A 14,755-nucleotide genomic window follows, 5' to 3' on the forward strand; every position below is an offset into this window, starting at 1 on the left:
GGGTCTTCTGTGTGTCATAATGCTTAAAGAAATGGCGTTTCCACACACAGGTAGAATTTTTCAATAAGCGCAATTTATTCACTAGGTCTACAGCACATTCAGGATCAAAGACCCAACACTGTCACTCAAATCCTCCATGAACAGGGTCATCCTGCTCCGCCAGCTTCATCTCTCATCACCTCACCTCCTAGAGGGCAGGGCGTGAAGCCCTCACAGGCCCCTCGATGTTCCAGGGCCCCTTGTGAGCCTGTACCTTGGAACAGGTTGTCCCTCTGCCCCGAGTGCCTTCCTCACTGGAACGGCCGCCACCCTGCCCTCCAGAGTGTTCATTGTCCTTAGGCTGCGGCAGTGCCTCTGCGGAAGTGCCAACGGTCCTCTGTGCCAGGGGGCCCAGCTCATAGCTGTGCACTGCTCTCTAGCAGACTACTGTCAGACAAGGGCTAAAGCCAGAGAGGCAAGGAAATAGGATTTGTTTGGATCAAGTGGAACCTGCGAAACTGTTTTGTAATTCACAAATGCAGAACTAGCCAGTATTTCTCCAGTGCTGCCAGATAAGCGTTGAATACTGGGAAGTCACGGCTTATTTACCCCCCAAAACGTCAGCTGGGTTATCTGAGAAAGGGATCTCATCTAATTTACTTCCAGGAAAGGAGCTAAGTACTGAGAATTGGTCATTTTAGTAACTGGGAACTTTGATATTGAATTTCATATGTTGGTTGGTGCCTGCCACATTTTTCATTTGATATGGGGGCTCATGCCCTCCATGAAATACTTCATGGGGCTTTAGAGATAGCACTCTTTTTTTGTTATTCTACCCCTTTGGCTACTCCTTCCCAGTGTCCTTTGCTCATCTTTCTCACCTTCCTGACCTCCAAATTTTGGAGTGTCCCAGAACTCTCTTGTCAAATATCTAGGTGTTTTTGTTTTTGTTTTTGTTTTCCTATTTAACTTACTCCCTTAGTGAGTTCTCCTGTCCTATGGCTCTAAATAATCCTCTGAATAGTGATGACTCTGTATTTATATCTCGTATGTCTCCAGTCCTGACTGAATCTCTCCTAAACATCAGGCCCATTTACCCAGCTTCCCCTCAGCGTCTGCACAAGCTATGCTTAACAGGTCCAAAACTGAGCTCCAGAAGACAGCTCCCCAGCCTGCTCTTCCTTCGTCCTCACTATTGCTGAGGTAAATAGCAACTGTATCCTTGCATTTCCTCAGGTCAAAAACTCATTGTCAAGTCAAAAGTCATTCTTGACTCTGTCTTCCACATCTATAATGCAAAGCCCATCATCCAGAGTATATCTGGTCTCTCACTCTGGCTCATGACTATTTCTGCCATCCTGGTCCAAGTCACCACTTTCTATTGTCTGGAAAACTGTAATGGCTTCCTAATCAGTCTTCTGGCTTCCATCTCCATCACCTTATGTTTTATTCTCAATGTAGCAGTCAGAATAATTCTTTTGAAACCTAAGTCATGTTTGCTCAAAACTGTCCAATGGCTTCCCATCTCACCGAATAAAATGTAGTCTTCAGCATGCCCCGTGGGCTCTCTACTTGTCCGGGGTAGTTCTCTGACAGCACCCCCCCCCCCCCCCCCCCCCCCCCTCTCTGGCAATCCTAGCCTCCCCGTTGTTCCTCGTTCTCCTTTCTCTGGATTTGTGCACCTTCTACTCCTTCTGCATGGAATTCTGTACTCAGATATTCATATGGCATATTCTCCTCCTCCATTCCAGTATCTGCTGAAATGTCACCTCCTCAGGGAGACCTTCTTCACCTGAAATATTGTAGCCCACACCATCACTCCATTTCCCCTTATCTTGTCTTACTTATTATTTTAGTACTTATTCTTGTACTTTATATATGCATTCCTTGTTTATTTGCTGCCTACTTACTACCTCTCTGCTAGAATTTAAACATTTTTATGAAAGCATGAGTGGTTTTTTGTTTACAAAAGTAAATTTTGTTAAGTTCAGCACTTAGAAGAGCATAAAGCACAGAAAGACAATAAACATTGAATGGATAAATGAATGGAGATCTCATTTTATTATAAGAACTCTTAGTATGTAACCTAAGTGACAGTTCACTGTTCCCATAACTGTTACTCTTTTCCAGGAGGGGTAAGGAGGAAGGGCATGTGACTTATATCCACACCCTTAGTTGTCTCCTCCAAATTAGACCCTTAGTGTTCTGCGATGTTTGCCACGGTCCCAGCTCCTCGTGGAAGATGAGGTGCTGTTTCTTTCACACTATCTCCAGCAGAGAGAGGAAAGTGAGGCTCTTTACACTTTCTGTATTTTATTATCTTTATTCTTCACAGCACTGTTGTACAGGACCATGTAAGTGCATCACTCGTGACTGCATTAAAAAAAAAATTATACAGGTTTGATTCCAGACCATTGTAACAAAGCAATTATAGCAATAAAAGTGAGTCAAATGAAATTTTTGGGTTCCCAGTGCATATAAAAGCTATGTTGTGGTCCGTTAAGTGTGCAATAGCATTATGTCTAAAAAATGCATGTACCTGACTTTAAATACTTTATTGCTAAAAACATGCTAACTATAAGCTAAGCTGAACTTTCAGCTAGTGGTAATCACTGATCACAGATCACCATAACGAGTTTAATAATAATGAAGGTTTGAAATACTATGAAAATTACCAAAATGTGATTGAAAGACACAAAGTGAGCAAATGCTGTTGGAAAAATGGTGCCCATAGACTTGCTCAATGCAGGGTTGCCACAAATCTTACATTTGTAAAAGAGGCAATATCTGTGAAATGCAATAAAACGAGGTATGCCTGTGGTATAGTCTGGAAAATATAAAAATTGTACATGGGGCGCCTGGGTGACTTAGTCAGTTAAGCGTCCAACTTGTGATTTCAACTCAGGTCACGATTTCCTGTATCTTGAAATTGAGCCCACGTCAGGCTCCTTGCTCAGCCCACTCAGCCAGGAGTCTGCTTGAGATTCTCTCCCTCTGCTCCGCCTCCTCCACTCATGTGCATGCGTGCTCTCTCTCTCTCTCAAATAAATAATCTTTTTGTAATTGTACATAAAATATTTCTTTTACCAGGGCACCTGGGTGGCTCAGTCAGTTAAGTGTCTGACTCTTGATTTTGGCTCGGGCCATGATCTCAGGGTTGTGGGATTGAGCCCCAAGTTCCCCAAGGGCTCATACCCCCCAGGGGCTCCATGCTCAGTGCAGAGTCTGCTGGAGATTCTCTCTCTCCCTCTCCTTCTGCCCCTCCCACTCATGCTCTCTCTCTCTCAAATAAATAAAATATTTAAAATATATATATTTCTTTTACCATAGCTCAGGAGAAAAGCACTTCACAGGAAGTCCCCTGTCTCTACCATTGACTCCTGTACACAGGGCTGTGCTTGTCTGTTGCAAAATAGCCACAGAGCAGTCACCCTCCTTTTCACTTCATCCCTTCCCCAAGGACTTGCTTTCACTCCAAGATCCATCACCTTCCTCCATTAGTTCATTTCTCAAAGTCTGAGAATAATACTGGGGTCTTTCAGCACGACTGTCCACCATTGTCCTTGGGACTTGAGTTCCTCGAAACAGTTCTTCATGGGCATGGCACATCATCTCCCCCTCTCTTAAGATATGCTCAAAATGTGGATTCTTCAAATTCTGTACTGAATAATTGACTGCCATTTCAATATCTCTCTTTCTCTTTCACATAGCTCCCAAAGACAATCATCTTTCTTTCCTATGAGATGGTTTGCTCCAAATCTATAAAGAGGAAATTAAATATTTACCCCCAAATTATCAAGGCTGGTCTCTCTCACAATAAAGTTAGGGTATTATTATAAAGAACAATGGGAGGAACAATGAACATGTATTTCTTACAAATCACAGCATCACAGCTGAAGTTTTGCCAGCCTTTGTCCTGGGCCCATTTCTCTATCAGTCAATTAAAAAAAAAAAAAAGAAATATAAACAAACAAACAAAAGAACAATGTTTACTTTTTTCTTTCAAATCTTCAAAGATGTTGTTCTATTGTCTTCTGGCTTTCATAATTTCTGATGAGAAGTCTGTGATCATTTTAATTAAATAATTAATTAATTTGCTTATTTATTTATTTATTTATTTTTTATTTATTGTGTCCCCCCCTCCCCTGGCTGCTTTTAAGATTTTTTTTCTTTGTCACTGTTTTTTAACAATTTGATTATGATTTGCCTTGGAATAGTTTTCTTTATGTTTCTTTTGCTTTGGGTTCATTGTGATTCTTAGCTCTGTAAATTAATAGTTTTAACAAATTTGAAAATGTTTTAGCTATTATTTCTTCAAATATTTTTCCTGCCCACCTATCTGCATCACCAAATTACATGTATGTTAGACTCCTTGATACTATTTTATAGGTTACTTATACTCTGTTTATTTCTTTTTTCAGTCTTTTTAATTTATGTACTTCGTTTTGGATGTTTCCCATTGTTCTGTTAAGCTCCATGATCTTTTCTTTTGCAGTGTCTTATCTTCTCTTAATCCCATTCAGTGTGTTTTCATTGAAGAGACTGTATTTTTCAGTTTGAAACAGAAGTTCAGTTTGATTTTTTTTTTTAATCTTCCATTTCTTTCTTCATTGTGCTTCTACCTTTTTGAACATCTGGATTATATCTAACTGGCTGTCTGCAATGTCTGTCATTTCAGGCTCTATTTCTTTTGAATGATTTTTCTCTTATGTGCCATATTTCCCTGTTTCTTCTAGGCATGGTAATTTTTTGAATAAATTCAAGACATAAATTTTAAATTTTAAGGTACTAGATTTTATTGTATTCCTTTAGTTTTAGGCTTTACTGTGGCATGTAGTTAGTTGCTCGGAAAAACAAGTTTTCAAGACTTGTTGTTAAGCTTTGTTAAGGTAATGCAGGAGTAGCATTTAATTTTAAGATAAGATAATACCACTTCCAAGGCAATAACCTTGTAAAGACTCTATTCAATTGTCCAAGCGTTACAAGATCTTCCCACTCTTGCATGTGGAAACACAGGCTTCCATATCTTGTGGGAGCCCTGGGCATTACTCAGGTTATTGCTCCTTAGCTTTATTTTTCATCTTTCATCTCCACCTCAGTAGCTTCCTTTCACATGCTGAGTTGAGTACTCAGCCAAATACCCAAGGAGACCCCATTGTATTTCTCTGAAGCACTCTTGCTCTCTCTGTGAAACTCCATCCTCTCTTTTATTCTTTCCTCCAAATTCTAGTCTCTTTAGCTTCCCTGAACTTTGATCTCTGACTTTTTAATTTAGTGAGACTGTCAGGTCTGTGTGGGTTTTCCCCTCCTTGCACAGTGACCTGGAAACTGCCATGGACGGTGTGTTGGAGATTTCAGGGCTCACCTCATTTATTTCTTTTCTCTTGGGAATGTCCATCCTACACTATAAATCTTACTCAGTTTTTGAGTTATTTAGAGCAGGACATGGCCAGAGTGGAAGTTCCATTTTGTTAGAAGTTTGACAAAAATTTAGTTGTGAGAAATTCTGAACCTGAACACAAATTAGCAGAATTGCCTTTTCTTAGAATTGCTCTTTGATTCGAATCAGTAAATACTGTGTATGTTTTATTTCATAAACATTGATAGTCTCTTAGAATAAATTGTTTTTAGCACATGTAAGTAAGTAGGGTTAAATTTGCATCATAAATATTTGTGAAGAGGTGATGTGTTATCCAAGTGGGTTTTAACAACACCTGGAGTACTCAAGATTTCATTTGAAGTAAAATATAGACAAGATGTTTCAAGAATACAAGTAGGAAACAAATGTAATTATCTGAGATGAATATAAGATCATTCATATTCATTCAGTCACTCAGTAAATATTGAGGAGTCAATGGAACAATGGTTCCCACTGTTTGTGAATACTGTTGTTTATAAGGGAATACAGGCATGCAAACAATTTACTGTAATATGGTTAGATATAGTTGGATTGTAGATAAGGACATTGGTGGAAGAATATGTAAAGTGCCACAGGAACACAGAGAAGAAAGAAAGCTGGAAAGGGCAGGAAACTGAATTTGTTTTATGGAAGTCATCTCTTTCCATCATCTATTCATTCATTCATTCATTCATTCATTCATTCATTCATTACATTACATTCATAACATCATTTAGTCACCAGTACAGTGCTCTGCACTGATAAGTCCCAACAATACAATTCCTCCTCTAGGAGAGAAGTGGCTAATAAGCAATTGCAATTCAGTGCAATAGATGCTATGGCTGAGATGTGCACAGGGGACCACAGAAGTCGAGAGGAAGGGCACCTCATCACGGAAGCAAATGATCAGAGAATGCCTCCAGAGGAGACCTAGCCTCAGGTAGGGAAAGGGCTTGCAACAGAGAGCATCACCATTCAGGAAATGTTAGGTATACAGGGGGCTAGAGCATGGGTTTCAAAGAGGAGTCAGTGGGGAGGAAGCTAGGAGATAGATGGGGGCATATTTTCAAAAGGCTGTCTGTGTTCTCTTACGGCATTTTGAAGAAAAAAGGGAGCATTGACAGATTGTGTGTGTGTGTGTGTGTGTCTAAAATGAGGAATAGTGATAGATTAATGTTTTAGAAAGTTCACTCCAATGGTAGAATGAAGGATAAAGTGGAGCAAAGTGAAACTGGAAGCAGGAAGATTAATCTGGAAGCTGAGCTAATTTAGTAATCCAGGAAACCAATCATGAAGAACCACACTGAGGAAGTAGTGGAGGGATTGGAGATAAGACAACAAGGAGAGGGATCGGGTAGTATTTATTTATTTTTTTTATTTTATTTTTTCAGGTAGTATTTAGAAGATAAAACAAAACAAAAGGACTCAATGCCAAATTGGATATAGAGGGTAAAGAAGAGGATTGAGTCTATGATGACTTCCAATTTTCTGACCCATTGGACTAAATGTATTCATTAAGAGCTAGGACCCCTAAAAGGCATTACCTACCCCAAGGAGAGCTCAAAACAACCCACTGAGATGCAAGAAAAAATAGCAGAATTCCATTTATACTTTTCTCTATATTTTTTGTTTCTATTTGTGTGTGTCTTGCAAAGTATATAGTAAACTAATATACTAGTATGTGTATATACTTTATAAGTAAATGAATATCAGTATATTGTTGGCTGTGCTCAAATATTTCATTATCAGGGTGTATGATAGAAAAGTTTGGAGACATCTGAGTGAAGGACTACAAAAGGAATAATAAATGTGGTAGTTATGGGGAATTTGGTAGTAATGGGGTAGTTATGGGTAGTTATTTGCCTATGAACAGTTAGGCAGTAATTTCTAGTGGGCAATAAGAGTCTAGCTCAGACAAGAGCATCCAATAGAACTTTCTGTGATCATGCAAAATGTTCTAAAGATGTACTGTCCAGTATGGAGACCAGTAGCCACATATCGCTATTGAGCACTTGAAATATGACTGGTGCAACTGAGGAACTGAAAATTTTCATTTTGTTTAATTTTAATTTATTTAAGTTTGAATAGACACATGTAGCTAAATGGCTACAATGATAGGAAGCACTGATCTAAAACTTTGAAGAGAGACCTTCAGCTCTCATTTATTGAGTGCTTCCACTGGCTAAGCATTTTACATACATTTCTAAGCAATTCAATCATCCCAGCTACCCTCTGAAGTAGACAGTATTATAAAAGAAAAGAGTAAGTTCTTCCTTACTCTATGCTTTTAATGGTCAAAATTCATATTGTGAAGAAGAGCATACTTGCTCTGAAATATGTGTACATTCTAGATATTCTCTCTTGGTAGATATTTATGCATCTTTCACAACCAAGTGCTAATTTTATATTTTTCTTTCAGGTGGTTTGCTCTGTTACAGATTCAAATATGTATTATTTTAATACTTTATAAATATGACTGTAGTCTTCTGGATCCATTACCAAAACAGGTAAGTGTTTTCAGAATTTTGAATATCATGGTTTTCAAATTTGCTATAAATTCTAACCCCTTGGTTTTAATTACTAGAGATAAGCTGCTAATTTCCTCACCTAGGCTTGATCTTAACAGGTGTCTTACATGGAACCGGACTGAGAAGATAACCCCTTAATTCCCTTACTTCTGAGTCTAATGTATATGCCGTGGTAGCACAAGACCAAGACCACATAGCAAAAAGCACCACTTACAGTGTTAAGAAGGTCCTCAGTGAATTCACCAATTTTGACACTGTTCCCTATGCTAAATAGGCATGGCCTTGATGTTGGGCTTGTTTCCCCAAAGAGGCATGTCTGTGGGTCCCAAACTGAACCATCAGTTTTAGAGGCAAGTCATAGCCCTTAGTCCATTTGGGAAGCAATGTCATGGAAGAAAAGAGCAGACAGTGAGCAACCGTAAAGACAGTAAGCAAGAATAAAAAGCCTGTGACCTTATTCCTACCGCTGACCATTGAATGGTCTAATCATTGAACTCCTCTGTGTTTCTATAGGTCTGCTCTCCTAGACCAGTGGCTTTCAAACTGGTGCAAACATCAGAATGACCTGGAGGGTGGGGGGCTTTTTTAGAACACAGAATACTGGGCCCCGACCCTAGAGTTTCTGATCTAGGACATCTAGGGAGGGGCAATAATTTGCATTTTTAACCAGTTCCCAGTGCTGCTGATGCTACTGGTCTGGATAACACTCTTAGGACCACTGCCCTAGAAAATAGGAGAGTGCAATTTAATTCCAGATGTTTGGAAGTCATTTTGAAGACTCTGGATAAAATGTGCTGTTTGAACTGAGGGTGAAGCTCAGAAGTTAAGCATTGCAATTTCAGGGCTATTCACATAGCATGTTGTGCTTTGATTTATTCTTGATATAATAAGGCTAGTGTATGGAGGGATAAATAAAACTCTTGGGTGACATTTCAATAGAAATTATGTAAGTGCTTAAGTGACACAGACAATATTGTATTACTCATAAATATGCACATTTCAGCACTTGCCCCTGATTTCTTTTGCACTTCTATTTTGAGTACACTAACTAGCAGTGCTGAAGAGCCCTCAAAATCCTACCATGAAAGGGAAATCAAAAAACCCTTCATAAAGGTTCTCAGCAAGTATAGTTTTATTATCAAAAGGAAGAATAGGGCCAGGCAAATACTCACAAAATACCAGTTCCTGGTCCACTGAGTTGGATGTCACAATTTTGCCCAGGACTGATTCCCCATCCAAATATTTTCCCACCAGTGAGAGGACACAAGAATGCCTTACCAGATTAGAAGGATGACATTTGTCAAAACCATGTAACAACTAACCCTAGCGATCAGTAATTTTGACCAGTTCCTTAGGCAAGATTTTGCCCAGTACTTTCTTCCTAGCTACGAAGTCTATTAGTTATATTTATTATACTCTTATACACACATTCTATTTCTGTTTTGACGCTACTAAGAACATTTTTAAAGAAATATCTCAAAAAAAGGAAAGAAAGAAATATTATCTCAGTTTGTAAAAAGTGTGTAAGTGAATTCTCATGATCTCAAAGGGCATTTCATTTCATAATTCTTATTCTAGAAAGAGATGAATTGAAATTATGTAATTATTGGAATTGTTTTAATAAATTGTAAAATGAGGTGATCAAAAAATACAGGAAATGACCTTCGAATTGCCAGGCTCTTGTAGGACCTGGGAGGGGATGTGTTGCCTGGGCATGTTCTGAACACTCTTGTCAAGCACGGGCACATCTCTGGGCTTGGAAATCAGCTTCCTCAAAGAAATATACTTGTCATAGTAGCAAAAATCAAATGCTAGAACCCCCAATTTTAATTTTGCAGAAGCCCAGTGTTTTATTTTATCTCAAAGGGTCTTAGGAAATTAATTTTAACTCTCATTAAGAACCAAACACTAAGCAAATACTATAAAGCTTCCCAAGATCCATGACCAGGCAGCAGTGTCCAGATGCTGGCAATGGGGGCTGTTCATTTTGAAGCATTTATAAGACCAATTCAATTTTCTTGCAAAAGCAAGCACATTTTTGCTAATATAGTGAAGTTTTGCTTGTTTGGTTGGTTGGTTTTGTTCTGTTTTGTCTTTTGGGGGGTCATGAATCCTTAGATAATCTCACGAAGCCTATGGATCCCTTTCTAGAGAAGTACATAACTTTTCATACCCACAAATTTGTTTGCAATTTCGAGGAGTCCATGGCAACCCTGCACCTTGTTCTATCAACTCCCCTAGGGATCTCCTTCTTAAGAAGCCCATGCTGTGCCTTGTTGCATTCAAACTTGACCATAGACTGATGACTTAAATTGGACTGATTGTCTTTTCCTTACTCTTGATCTTCCCCCAACCCTCAAGGCTGATAGAACAAATTGCAAATGTTCTGTTCCTTGAATGGAAGGCTAAAATTGATGCTTGACATTATAAGACACTTCAAGTCTTCCAAGCAAACACTCTAGTCTCTTAAACCTAGACTCCGTACTTTTAGAGACAATTACACTTGAATAAACCTTCGGTCTAAAACTGTTGGCTTATGTCTCTTAATTTCTATATTTCTTCTGCATTTCTGCTTTCAGAGTCCTCTCCATTTGGTGGGTGTCCAACAGCCAGAAGGACAATGCCGAATTGAATTTAAACAAAGAAAATGACATCTGTTGGGCCTAAAGAGTGCCAGGGCCTTCTGGAAGAGTGACTGTCCCCATCCACTAGCCTGGCAGCATCTAGCTCTGAGCTCTACTAAAACATACGGCTTAACTTTGTTTTAGGATTTAGTTCAAGGGAATGTAGGTAGGTGTGTTTGGTAACTTAAGAGTAGACCAAGAATCTGACATCACTCTCACCGATATGAGATCTGAATATATGGTTTGTAGAAAATGTTTAAATGATTTAAAGAAGAGGTGTTTCTTAAGGAGTTGTAATTTGGTTTCATGCATAACTGTATTAAAACTTTAATTAGAAATAATGCCTCTTGAGTGAAAATCTTAGTAAACTGTGAAGGCAACATACTTTAATTTCTGTTTTGAAAAAGGCTGAAAGTCTTAAACTCTAAGGAAATATTAAATAGTAATTTCTGGAAATTTTTCAGTTTTCTTAATATGATTCTCAGCTGGCAATTGGAATTCTTAAGTTGCATTCATATAATTCTTTATGGTAAATAGGACTAGTGCTGAAACAATGAATAAAATGATAGCTTTCTAAGACCTGCGAAGACAGGGAGCATGTCTTACACTCATTCCGTGCTCAACTACACCTAGGACAACCCCTTCTGTATAAGGTTTATTCAGTAAAGGTATACTGATTGATATATTGATTTGTATTTTAATTGAAGGTGAAAGCACTCTTTTGATTCAAGGCATTAGTAGTTATAGGTGAAGAGGTACTATTTTTGTGGGTAGAAACACAGATAAAGTGATGTCAAGGCAAATAACAGCATTTGAATGTATTACTTAGGACTTCTGCCTGAAATATTTACTAGGAAACCCTGAAAAGAAATCCCGTCATGCCCCGGGGGAAACATACAACAGTAGTAACAGAGTGATCAGTGATGTCATGATTTGTCCTCTAATATTCAGTAAAATGCTGCTTGCCTCCTTTATTTCACAATAAATAAGCTTTGTGTGCATGTTGTCCTCTGGATTATTTGCTCCCCTGTGCTAGAATTATCCTGCAGAGTTGATAATGATTGCTTAGTCATCTATTTCCTACCAATGAGCAGATGACTCCCTAGGAGAAAATTAAGTACTCTGGAGTGCATTAACTCTTGCAGACTAATACAGAGATTCTGAAGCTTAGCTACCTGGTGCTTGCAGCTTAGCTTAGTGGGTTTGGGGTGTAGAGACTGGAGGGGCTGAAGGAAGCAGTTTAGAAGACCTGGCAGGGTTTGCTAAATATGGCAGGAGTGTTCTTGGGGCAGACATGTCTTCCTGAACATCTGAGGCCCACAATAAAACACTGTATTTGCCTGTAATATGCATTTCAGCTGAATTTGCGGCCACTTGGGGCTAGTGTTTATCTCCATATTCTTGCTTGGTAAGGATAAATGTTAGCTGACAAGTTTATGCACTTAAAAAAGAATGCAGACGCAGGAGATCCATTGACCTTTGATAAATATAAAATAATGGTAAAAGAAATATACTTGGAGGTCCCATATCTTTTTATTTTCCTAGCCTGGGATTTTATATTATATGTCTAAATCACTGCTCTGTCCAGGGTAAAGAGTTCAAAGTGGCTGGCTCTCCCCTGTAGTGCTGGTGTAGTAAGAACTCAGTATTGCCCTCTTCTGGTAGGTCAGGCATTCAGCTGGGGCAGTGACTATGTCTGCTTTGGTAAGAGCCTCCATCTTGTCAGCCATTGTCCAAATTTCCTTTCAGACCTTGATCAACCAACCAAACATTTTGCCATTGCCCAAGAGTCTATGGATATTCTTACCTCAGACTATTTCTCCCTCTACACAAAGGACATGGCCAAGTATACTGCTCAAAACTCTGCCCAGTGGGAGAATTTCCCTCACCACTGTCTTTTGGGGGCACTTCTGAATGTGGCTGAGTGGAGTGAAGTCAGTTTGCTCCATCATATCAAGCCAACCAATATGTCATCCGGGCCCAAGACTTTTTCTTTCCTCTCTGTCAACTAGTTATAGCCAGTGGGCCAAAGGTGTGAATTGAGAGAGATGCATCAGTCTAACAGAGTAAGTGATGACCTGTTTATGTAACTGACTCCTGGACTTGCTCAAATCTGATCCCAGATGTACCATATTCATTGTATAATAGATTGCTGCTGCAATATACTTTTAATATACTTGGTAAATATAACAATACCCAGTTCATGATGCGCAGCTCTGGTCAAATATTCACTTGGCATGTTCAGGCATTGGAGGCTGAGAAATATGTCAGGAGTTGGTTTTCAAATGATAAATAGTTTTCAGCTGCAGAAGGCATGATCTTGCTCTGGAATCCTATGGATCTATCCATCTATCTATTGGCCCATCACCACTGGTAGTGGTAGTGCTTGAAGTGCAGTCAGAGCTTAAAGATGCTACTGGTAAGCTGACAGTGGAAGTGGGAGTAATCTTGCTTGCCACTGATGAACTTGAAGGCATGTTCTTGTAGGGTGGACTTGCATGGAGGCACAAGATGGCCAAGCTCTTATCCTTTGGATAGACTTTCAGAAAGTACTCTGATGTCAAGTGCTTGTCGAGATCTGGGTAGATATTGAACTTGGGTAGCCCAGTCTTAGGAGGCAGGTTATCAAAGTCACCGTGGTTCTTGTACTTTTTCTACCTGAAGCCCATGTAAACACCGTAGAAGAACAGAGTTGCTGTTGCACAAGCAGTGTGCTGAAGAAGGCATAGGAGGAGAGAAACAGAGACACACACATAACATGGAAGGGGTTTTCCTGTGAAGGGGAGAAAAGGGAGAGTGGTGTTTGGAAGGGGACATGAAAGGATTTCCTTCCTTCTTTCCTTCCTTCCTTCCTTCCTTCCTTCCTTCCTTCCTTCCTTCCTCTTCTCTCTCCCTCCCACCATCCCTCCCTTTCTTTTATACAAGGAAGACACTAGCATATTTCAATGTTTATGGGAAGAAGCCTGTAGAGAGAGATACATTGAAATAACAGTCAATGGAAAAGATAGTTTTTTGTGCCAGACCTCTGAGATGGGAGGTATTGGGATAGAGATCCTACACACAGGAATTAGCTGTAGACAGGAGGCAGGAAGGTGACATATTTCACTCTGAAAGAAACAAGGAGGAAGGACTCAGGGTAGAGGCAATAGCAGGAAATTGAGCAAATTCTCATTTGACGGGTTTTATTTTCCCTGTTAAATGGAAGGTGAGTTATTTCCTGAGAGTGAGGGGGTGGGAGAGGTGGGGGCAGCAATGACGGGAGGGGAGATATTCTCATGATGAAATGCCATGGCCGTTTTGTGTTTGAGCTCCCGAGGAACTTCCATCAGCCTGCAAGACAGCTGGAAAAATAAGATTAATGCAGATTGGGACTTTGACCATTGGAGGAATGTGTGGCAGGAGAGATGTGTGGTTGACAGTAACCTAAGGAGTATCAGGTGGAGAGGGAAGGAAGAGGAGGCAGAAGAAGGCCGAAAAGAAGAAACAGTCAGCTGGGGAACTTGAAGAATCAGTGTAGTGGGAACAGATAGTGAGAGACCCGGGAGGGCAGAAGGCTGTGGTCAGAGGACAGACTCTCTCAATTTAAAATTTCAGAGGACATCAGTTAGGGGTGGGATGACAGTGCTCGAGGGGAGGCTGACATGGTGGTCAGGTGAAGAGAATGGAGTTCAGAAGGTAGCCGTGATGGTATTTGGCATAGCCACCACCTTCTAGCTGTGTCCATATGGTAGAAGGGTGAAGCATCTCTGTGGGCTCCCTTATAAGAATAGTAATCCCATTCGTGAGGGTTCCCCTCCCCCCCCATGACCTAATCACCTCCCAAAGGCCTCACTCCTAATGCCATCAACTTTGGGCATTAGCATTGTACCATATGAATTTGTCGGGGATACAAACATTTAGACCATGGCAGGAAGTAACCCTCACAGTTGCTTACCTTTCTAAGTGGAGCTCAGGCTACGGATTTTGCTCTGATAGAGGACCCTGGACAGCACTCAAAAATGCCTCTCTGAGAACAAATTGGTGGTTGCCAGAGGGGAGGGGGATGGGGAGATGGGCAGAGTGGGTGAAGGGGAAAGAGAGATATGGGCTTCCAGTTATGGAATGAATACATCATGGGGATGAAAGGCACAGTATGGGGACTATAATCAATGATATTGTAAGAGTGACGGAACAGGACAGGTGGTAGCTAACACTGGTGGTGAGTACCACGTAACATACAGACTCTT

General features: G+C 40.1%; 1 protein-coding gene across 2 annotated transcripts in view; it reads left to right on the forward strand.

The window, feature by feature from the left end:
* LOC110582099 (24-hydroxycholesterol 7-alpha-hydroxylase) overlaps window positions 1-10,820 on the forward strand; it is an 88,661-nt gene extending 77,841 nt beyond the window's left edge. For both annotated transcript variants that reach the window (XM_021692051.1, XM_021692052.1), the window contains exons 11-12: window positions 7,797-7,884; window positions 10,485-10,820. In XM_021692051.1, coding sequence (XP_021547726.1) covers window positions 7,797-7,884; window positions 10,485-10,556 — 160 coding nt within the window. In that variant the 3' untranslated portion in view covers window positions 10,557-10,820. The remainder of the gene's footprint in view (window positions 1-7,796; window positions 7,885-10,484) is intronic.
* The last annotated feature ends 3,935 nt before the right edge of the window (window positions 10,821-14,755 follow it).

Source organism: Neomonachus schauinslandi, chromosome 8 (assembly GCF_002201575.2).
Source record: "Neomonachus schauinslandi chromosome 8, ASM220157v2, whole genome shotgun sequence".
NCBI lineage: Eukaryota > Metazoa > Chordata > Mammalia > Carnivora > Phocidae > Neomonachus > Neomonachus schauinslandi.